The sequence below is a fragment of the Quercus suber genome, unplaced genomic scaffold, assembly GCF_002906115.3.
Source record: "Quercus suber isolate HL8 unplaced genomic scaffold, Cork oak 2.0 scaffold_528, whole genome shotgun sequence".
Classification (NCBI taxonomy): domain Eukaryota; kingdom Viridiplantae; phylum Streptophyta; class Magnoliopsida; order Fagales; family Fagaceae; genus Quercus; species Quercus suber.
Window position 1 is genome coordinate 521,945 of NW_027069977.1, and position 8,894 is coordinate 530,838.

At 37.1% G+C, this 8,894-nt stretch overlaps 2 protein-coding genes across 3 annotated transcripts; both read right to left on the reverse strand.

Moving 5' to 3' along the window:
* Positions 1–490: 490 nt before the first annotated feature.
* On the reverse strand, positions 491–1,804 carry LOC112036142 (26.5 kDa heat shock protein, mitochondrial). The gene is made up of 2 exons (XM_024068977.2): positions 1,353–1,804; positions 491–1,034 (listed from the first exon to the last, which is right to left on the reverse strand). The coding sequence occupies exons 1-2, from the start codon at positions 1,663–1,665 to the stop codon at positions 622–624; spliced, it is 726 nt and encodes a 241-aa protein (XP_023924745.2). The 5' UTR covers positions 1,666–1,804; the 3' UTR covers positions 491–621.
* Positions 1,805–4,326: 2,522 nt separating this feature from the next.
* Positions 4,327–6,669, reverse strand: LOC112038854 (uncharacterized). Of its 2 annotated transcripts, none has more exons than XM_065763855.1 (4): positions 6,217–6,669; positions 5,718–5,808; positions 4,706–4,814; positions 4,327–4,629 (listed from the first exon to the last, which is right to left on the reverse strand). In XM_065763855.1, exons 1-4 carry the CDS (start codon positions 6,335–6,337, stop codon positions 4,576–4,578), a joined length of 375 nt encoding a protein of 124 aa, XP_065619927.1. In that variant the 5' UTR covers positions 6,338–6,669; the 3' UTR covers positions 4,327–4,575. The 2 variants fall into 2 exon arrangements, with proteins under 2 accessions (XP_065619927.1, XP_065619928.1); XM_065763856.1 differs by having other exon boundaries at positions 4,706–4,772; positions 6,217–6,525.
* Between the last annotated feature and the right edge of the window lie 2,225 nt (positions 6,670–8,894).

Below are 8,894 nucleotides of genomic sequence, written 5' to 3' on the forward strand. Positions count from 1 at the left end.
TTACACCAATTTATTTGTTGTTTCTCTCTCTTTTCTTCTAAATTGAAAATTGAAATATCCTAATTTCTCTTTTCATAAAAATTTTGTTTCTTATATTATATACAGTGATTTTAGCATTTCATCCAAGCAAATCAGTATCTTGAAACAACTAATTGTTAATGACACATTTTGGTATTCAAAAAATGGAAGTCTAGTTTATTATATAAACCATGAGTTCTACTCTAGTTCATTAAGCCAATCTATGCCAGCCCGGTCCAATTGATAATTAACCTCATTACAATTAATCTGTCCAATTGATAACTAACATCATTACAATTAATCCAATTGATCACTAACTTCATTACAATTAATCTGAAACAAGGGACAAACTAAATGGGTAAAAAGCACAAAAACTTGCATTCAGTCATAAAGTTCAAACCCTCCAATTATCTCAATATGTCACATATTACCATTTTTCAATTCAACAAGCACATCAGGAAAACAGTAGTAGTGCAGTTTAAAAAGTCACAAAGTTCTTATTGTCATGAACAAAAACACACAAGATTGTTCACAAGGCACGCACCCTTTTTAGTCCACATTCAAAAATACACAACAAAGGCTCAAACTTAGCCCTCCTGGCCATCAATGTACATTTATTTCCTTCACTTCCTTCTTTGGCATCTCAGCTCTCGGAATAGTAATAGAAAGTACCCCATCTTTCAACTCTGCCTTAATCTCATCAACTTTGGCATCCTCGGGTAGGAATACACTAGTATTATAGTAGCCATAGCTCCTAGATGACCAATACTCATCGTCTGAGTCTTCTTCCTTCTCTTCTTTGTGCTCTCCCTTTATTCTCAAAACCCCATCATCAACAGTGATCTTCAAGTCTTCTTTGGCTAGCCCGGGCACCTCATACTGCAACTTGTAGTAATTGTCCTTCGCTTTTATGCGGCCACTGAGGCTCCAAGGTGTTATGTTTAGGTTTTCAAACAGTTTGTTTATGTTATCGGTTGCTTGCATGAGTGCATTTCCAAGCCCCGAGGGAAAGAATTCTAGGGAAAGATAAACAGGGCAATGAGTTAGGCCTATATTTCGCCCAATTTTTTAAATTTGACACTAGCAGCAACCGCCAATTAAATTGTTTCTAGAATTTTGGTTTGCCTTAATATAGCATTATCTATAAAATCCAATTTATGAGTCGATAAATAGACCCTGTATGTCCAATGAGTGCAAAAACTAAGCACTTTGTTGATGTGGTTTTTACACTAGATTAGCGAATCACTTGAACAAATGATATGGAGGGAAAAAAATTCAATATCTAGAAGACACCTAATAAAAAAAAGAAACTTGAGAGAGAGAGAGAGAGGTACCATAAAGGGCAGGAACAGAGTTAGGGTCGTCGTTTTTCCAAAGCCACCTCCTGCGTTGCTTCCTTGGGAACAACTTGGACTTTTTCTTAGCTTCAGAAACAGCAACATCTTTGCCATCTGAAGTCTTCTCACCAGCTACCTTATCACTAGCTGTTGTAGTAAACCTCCTAACAATCTCATTTCCCCACCTCTGCCTTTGCACCCCACCAACACTTCTCTCACAAATACCTTCACCCAGCAAAGAATAAGCACAAGAAGGGGAAGCCAGCACTCTTTGTTGCAAATTCTTCAAAGCCAAACGAGCCAAAGCCATTTTGGCGAGCTTTGTATAAAAGATGTCTGCAGGCCTGTTGTTGTTTGTTTCGTTTTTTTCCCTTTGGTGTTGATGGAGAAAGAGATTAGCAAGAGAATTTAATGAGGGTAGTGGGTGTGTTGGTTGCTTTGGTTCGGCCAATTGGAGAAGTCTCCCAGAGGTTCTAGGAGGTGCTGATGACACATAGGAAAGCATGACATGAGACAGAGATGGTTCTTGGTCTTTCTCAAACTTACTACACTTTTGATGAATAGGGAAGGGAGAGTATTCCAGAGGAAAATGCATCTGATGCCACGTGTTTCACTTTTTTAAACTTTGTTTTTTTTCTTTTTTTTTTTCTTTTTTTTGATGAACGGGTAAAATATCATTTTCGTCCCTAAACTTTCAAAAGTTCTATTTTCGTCCCTAAACTTTTCCAAACGTATTGATTTTCGTCCCTCCCACATCAGTACTCTGTCAAATCTACATAAGCACTCCGTTAGACGGAGGGACGAAAATCAATACGTTTGGAAAAGTTTAGGGACGAAAATAGAACTTTTGAAAGTTTAGGGACGAAAAACGAACTTTTGTGATAGTTTAAGGACGAAAAACGAATTTTTGAAAGTTTAGGGATGAAAAATGAACTTTTGTGATAGTTTAGGGACGAAAATGATATTTTACCCTTTGTTCTTTCACTACCAAATCAGATGTACAGATTATGCGGCTCTTGAGGTAGTGCGTCAAAGTTATTGGCCTAGAAATCACAGTTTTTAGTTAAAAATATTAAAAATACAATTACCTCTAAACACCATTTTGGAGGAATCTTCATTCAAACTACCATATTTAAGAAACCGTTCATGTGTAATATGGTCACATAATTCTTTTAATGAATCAAGTGATTTGTTTAAGTAATACACATGAATATACATGAATAGTCTTATAAACCGTTACATAAATAATTGGAGAAGATTCTTAAAAATGCAAACTTTGTAAAAAAAAAAAAAAAACCGTTAAAAACATCACAATTATTACACATGGACGTGTTTTAAAATACATGAAAAAGTAAAAGAACAAATGAAAAAACTGCTGCTCCACAATAATTTCTTATATAATCCAATTTGACTTGGCACGCAATTGATATAAGACTTAAACACGCTTGCACAACAAACTCATCCAACCCAATTCACATAATCCGAGATATCACAACCTCCCTCCTTTGATTCCTAATGTGCTTTGTCAAGATTTGATAAATGATAATACGTTATAAGAGCATTAGCATTCTCTAATGCTAATGCCATATCTAAGGACAATTTGACATTTTAAGCCTTAAAATCTTTTGCATCAGATAATGCTAAACCTAACTATTGCAAATTTTTTTGCAATAGTGCTACAGTACAATTCTAAAGTTAGAATTGTACTGTAGCAATATTCTAAAAAAAAAAAAATTTATTCACTTTTTCCCCCGAAATTTCTCTCTCCTCTTTCTCATTATTTCAGTTCTCCTCTCTCTCTTCATTCTCTGTTTCTCCATCTACTCTCTCCTCTCTTCAGACCCAAACACCATTCTCCTCCTAACATACATCACACATCACAATGGCTCAGTTTTTCTGGTGGGTTGTGATCTGGCGGTTCTGTAGTTGCTTTTTTTTTTTTCTTTTTTTTTAGGCGTGGGTGATAGCGTGGGTCACTGTGGTGGTTGTGGGTTTTTTTTTTTTTTATTTACTGTGACCGGTGCCTAAAGGGGTTATGGGTCGTGGTTGGGTTCGGTGTTTGGGTCGTGGTTGGGTTCGGTGTTTGGGTCGTGGTTGGGTTGTGGCTGAAGTGGGTTAGGTTAGGTGTTTGGGTCCAGTGTTGTGGCTGAAGTGGGTTGGGTCATGGTTGGATTGGTGGGCTGGGATTGGTTGATGGTGGGTTTGAAACAGTGGATCTATTGATCAGTGAGTGGATCGGTTGGGTTGATCATCTGTAGCTCCGACGGTGACTCCGGTGATGATTTCTTTTGAATGGGTTTGCTCCAATGGGTTTCAAATTGGCTGGGTTTCAATTCGGTGACATGAACTGATGGGTTTTGGTGCCGTGGCTATGGTTGTTGATGGGTTGAGGTGCTGTGCTGATGGGTTTTTGGTGTCGTGGTTGTGATTGTTGATGGGTTGGTCAGTGCTGATGGGTTTTTGGTATCGTGGCTGTGGTTGTTGATGGGTTGATCAACGGTGTGGGTTTCTGATTAGTGGCTTGGGTTTTTGGTGCCGTGGCTGTGGTTGTTGATGCTTGTGTGTTGCTAGAGGTTGAGGGAGAAGGAGAGGAAAAAAAGAGACTATTGGAAAGCCCAGGAAATATGAGTTTGAAAATAAAAATAACAATTATAAAGAAATAATAAAGAAATATTAAAAAATAATATTTTAATAAAAATAGAGTTTTAGGATGTTGGAAGTATTGTAAAATGATATAGTATAATAATAAAATGACTTTTTGGATTAGTAAAATAGAGTAGAATTAGAGTTTTCTGATTCTAATGCTCTAACAGTCCAAGAAAACACTAACCAAATCTACTCAATGCCGCAAAAGGATTAATCAAAATACGATTGAGGCTAAGTGAGAAGCATCATAAATAACTAATTACCACACGTGAGGCTAAAGGGCTGATGGCAATTGCAGCAGTGTAGACAACAAACGTTCATGAAATTTTGTAAAACTTCCTGCCATGAACAGGACAGGCAGCCAATGATATAAATCAAATTGAATGTAATACATGCATGTCTAAAAGACCTGAATAATAAAAATCTCTGCATTGGCATGTGACAGATCATGTTACATTTCATATACAAGTCGCAGTTTGCTCAATCACCCCTCTTGCTACGGCAACAACTTGAATGTTGCTAAGACGGGTTCCAGTATCTAAAGAGCCTTTTAAGGATCTTATACTTCTGCTGCTCAATCATATAATCCCTCCTGCTCCCAAATGTCCACAAGAAAATCTACCATTTCCTGTGTTCAAGACCAATAAAGAATTAAATAAAGCACATAACTGGGGTAAGACCAGCTTTTGAGAGCAGAGACTTACAGCAAGTGGGATAGGCTGAGGGAATGGCTTGTTGTTCCCAAGCAAACTTTCATACGATGCATTCCAACTGCAAAGCCAGAATTTTTTACCAATGCATAGACAGTGAGTGCTGACAAGATGCAAGGAAAGAATTCATGAATAATCAATTCCTACTTTACAAACAAAAGGGTATATATTCCAGAAACGGTTTCTTCAAATTTTCTACATCCTTCACTCACTACTATTGAAATAAAAAATCTAAACTAACGATTGTCAAAGTACAACATATGGACAAGACAAATGATCTGACAGTCACATGAAAGCAGCTAGCAAGAAAATGCAATACCAATTTCCAATCTTTTAATCTTTTTTAAGGTTTCACAGTGCTACTCATCTTTTGAGGGCAAAACTTGGCCTACCATTAAAATGAACTTGTACCACAAGACATGCCACATATTCAAATAATACAACAAAGTCGATGTGTTAAATATGATGAAGGGGAAGAAAGTCTTCACCCAAACTAATGATACTATCTTGGGATGATATCTTCCTCTCTTTTTTTTCTTTTTCCTTTTTTTTTTTTTCTTTTTTTTGGTTAAAAAAAAAAAAAAAAAAATATATCTTCCTCTCTTTTTTTTCTTTTTCCTTTTTTTTTTTTTCTTTTTTTTGGTTAAAAAAAAAAAAAAAAAAATCCTTGTTGGATGAGTAAGTTTGGCCCCAAGGGGAGGGGGATGGGGAAATCCAAACTAGAGAGACCTCCGATCCATGAGGCATGATCCCAGGCTAATTGTGCTACCCCTTGGGGTCTCTTAGATGATGTCATTTCTTGTGATCCTGATATAAAATCATGACTTAGATTTAGATTCTATGAAATCAAATCATCCACGAATTGAGATGATAATTGGTGAATGGCACACAAATGTGGTGACACTCATGGAACTACTTTATATTTTGAAAGTTACTGCTACCAGAGCTTCAAATAAGAGGCCCCATTTAACTTGAAAATCACAAAATAAATTTCAGAGCAATCAACCTTAGTTTGGGTTCTCGTATCTGCTGTGCCTGGTTATCAGACCTGTTATTTCCTACCCAACGCTGCCTAGTCTGATTCCAGAGAAGAAGACCTGTGCCCCCATTTAAGACAGAAATTGTAAGTTTAAAATAGGCAAAGGAACAAGAGATAAATGGAAGAGCAAAATGTAATAATGTCTACACTCTCATTTTTCTTAACACACCCAACCATAAAGCATATGCAAAGGACTAGAGACACCCTACATCGGACTGGAACACAGATCCGGTGTGAAAGACCAAACAAATTAAGAGGGAGACAAGCTAACTAGGTTACAATTACCACTCTTTGATATATTAATTGGAGTTCCATTCATACATATGTTGAAACCTGACCCCCACCCAAAAGAAAAGGGAAAAAAAAAAAGGGAAGAAGAAAGAGCCAAAACCTGCAGCTATGTCAGGTGTATGGAAATGCCAAACCTATAAAGTTACTGAACATCCCAGGAGAAATGAAAACTTACCATGATTTACAAATTCAGAAGGGCTGTTAGCACTGCCAGCAACAGCATGTGGATCTAGAATTTGGTTGGTTGTACTAATTGAGGAGATGCTTCTCTGAGACTGAACTGCACTGTTGTCCATATCCCACGTACTGGTGGTCCAGAAATCCTCTGTCTTCACTGTCCGACCTTGATTCGTTGATCCTTTTGATGGTGATTGTGCTGGTGCATCCACCGAGGTAGTTACTGTAGGTTTAGTATAGCATCCAAGACAACCACTGCTCTGTTACAAATTACATTTGGTTCTGTTACAAATCACATATAATATTATAGCTTCTAAATAGGACTCACCACAAACTCAAAAACTGCATCCTAATGCCTAGATAAATTGGCCCACATAGAACCAGCTCCCTCTAAAGAAAAGACAATATCGTAATGTAAGTATCAGAATTTTCTCACGCAGAATCTAAAGAGAATTATACAATAATAAATCAACCGGGAAGAAAGATGAAGATAGCCAACTAAGAGCATTCACATCAGCCTCCTCAAATTTTTAGCTCAACCTCAATACTATATCACTATTTCAATTAAATATTATTTTCTTTCTATTCACAATTTTAATCCCAAAACCCACAACCATCGAATACAACCACATCACTTAGCACAACTGCATCCAGCTGTCGCACCCAGAAACCAACCAGTCGTTGCACCACAACCACATCAGCATCCAGCCATGGATATCCATTAACACTCCAACACAACCACATCAAAACCAAAACAAACACAACCACCAGATTATGGTGCCTTGGATCCACCCTCAAAACCCAACAGATCTGAGCTTGAATTTCAGACAAAGAGTGTTGAGCCAGCACCCCACCATCGCACACTGACCAAAAACCACATCTCAACTGTAACCCGTCTCCGCCAGTGCTGAAAACCCAAATAGCAACCTATCTCAGTCATCGCACACCAACCAAATCATGACCCAATTTCGGTGATGTGTTGATGTTATACCTAGGAGCAGTGGATCGAGAGAGAGAGAGAGAGAGAGAGAGAGAGAGAGAGAGAGAGAGAGAGAGAGAGAAGAAACAAGACCAACAGGCACAAAAACCACGGTCAAACCCAGACCACCATCAAACCAGACCAGCTACCACTGCACTCACCGTCAGAAACCGCCACAAGCACCGCACGAATATAAAAAAAATAAGCACAGACCCAGCAACCACTGAACCCACTTCCAGAAACCACCACACCCGCTGCAAAAATCAACACAAACCCCACACCCACTGCACAAATCAAACCAAACCCATCAACCACTGCACCCACCACACAAATCAATGCAAATATCAACACAAACCCACAAAAATAAACTTTCAAACACCCAAATCTGCCACCACTGACCAGATACAACCACCAAATCCAAGTGTTGCAGTTCACAATAACTTCGACTGCCACCAAATGGAGAGTTCGAAGAAGAGGGAGAGAGAGAGAGATTTTTGAGATTTTTTTTTTTTTTAAACATTTTTTTTAACACTAGCGAGGAAGAGTATCTCGCTACTAGTCGCGATTGCTGTTCATTGTTATTTTTTTTTTTTTTTGGGTAAGTTTATTGAGTCTGATGTGAGGGGTTTTTGTGGGTTTCTAGCTATATTTTTATCAGGCTAGTTTGACTAGCCTTATGCAAGTGCTCTTTGAATGTCAATTGTGTTGAAAGGGCTACATCCCAAAAAGTAAAAACTGGATGGGAAAAAAGGGGAGAAAGTTGTTCAAAGAATCACCATTTAGTATAGGGCTACAATCCATGGGATACTGATAATAATGAACTGAGTATATTGAAAACAGCTTGGCAATAAAACCTCATTATCCAAACCTAAAATCCAAGTAAGATAAAAAATGGGAACCGTGTTTCTTAAATTCATTCATTTTGATATATGGGATAAATTATAAGGAGCTATCCTAACATTTTTAAAATGATAACACTGGTCTTGCACTCTGCTTATAGATTCAAGATAAATTTAACCTTCTCTGTCCATCTTCTGAAGCTAAACATTTAAGTTGAGCAGTGTCAGTTCACAGTTTGAACTTGATCACTTAAGCTACCATTATTTGGAATATTCTGCATGCAACTATTAGCATGCAGTAGATATCTATTATGGCCTCAAAAGCTTGACAGACCACCTAAGACAATATGCACATCAAGCTTTAGATTGACATCAGTTTAAAATTCAAATTGACAACAGTTTTCCATTCGCAATTTGAACTATTTGAAAAAAAAAAAAAAATTACAATCCAATTGTAAAATTTAACAGTTTCAAAAAAAAAAATATTTTACAATCCAAAGTACAAGGGTACCTTCCCTGAGTGTTTCATCTTTATCTTTATGTTTATCATAAGCTTTTAGATGTAATAAATATAAATGTAATGTTATATAAGTAGGACAAAATATACGATAAGTTAGGCATTTTACCAATTCCAAACCATTTTCCAGTCAAAAAAGTATGAAAGAAATATTGGATCAATCTCAATATTTCTAAAAAACAACTGTCAAATTTTTTGTGTATCCAACATTTTCTATACCCACTATAAATCTAACCCATAAAATATTAAGTTCCATTATTAAGCACAACCTGGAACTATCCTATCTAGCTAGTGTCCATACAAGTTGAAAGCTATTGACACAATCCCATGTACTAATTTAA

Coding starts and splice junctions, on each gene's coding strand:
- LOC112036142 (XM_024068977.2), bottom strand. CDS start 1,665: ATGGCTTTGGCTCGTTTGGCTTTGAAGAATTTGCAACAAAGAGTGCTG. Junction 1,035..1,352: donor CTCTGTTCCTGCCCTTTATG/GTACCTCTCTCT, acceptor ATCTTTCCCTAG/AATTCTTTCCCTCGGGGCTT.
- LOC112038854 (XM_065763855.1), bottom strand. CDS start 6,337: ATGGACAACAGTGCAGTTCAGTCTCAGAGAAGCATCTCCTCAATTAGT. Junction 4,815..5,717: donor ATACGAGAACCCAAACTAAG/GTTGATTGCTCT, acceptor GCATCTTGTCAG/CACTCACTGTCTATGCATTG. Junction 4,630..4,705: donor CTCAGCCTATCCCACTTGCT/GTAAGTCTCTGC, acceptor TCTTGAACACAG/GAAATGGTAGATTTTCTTGT.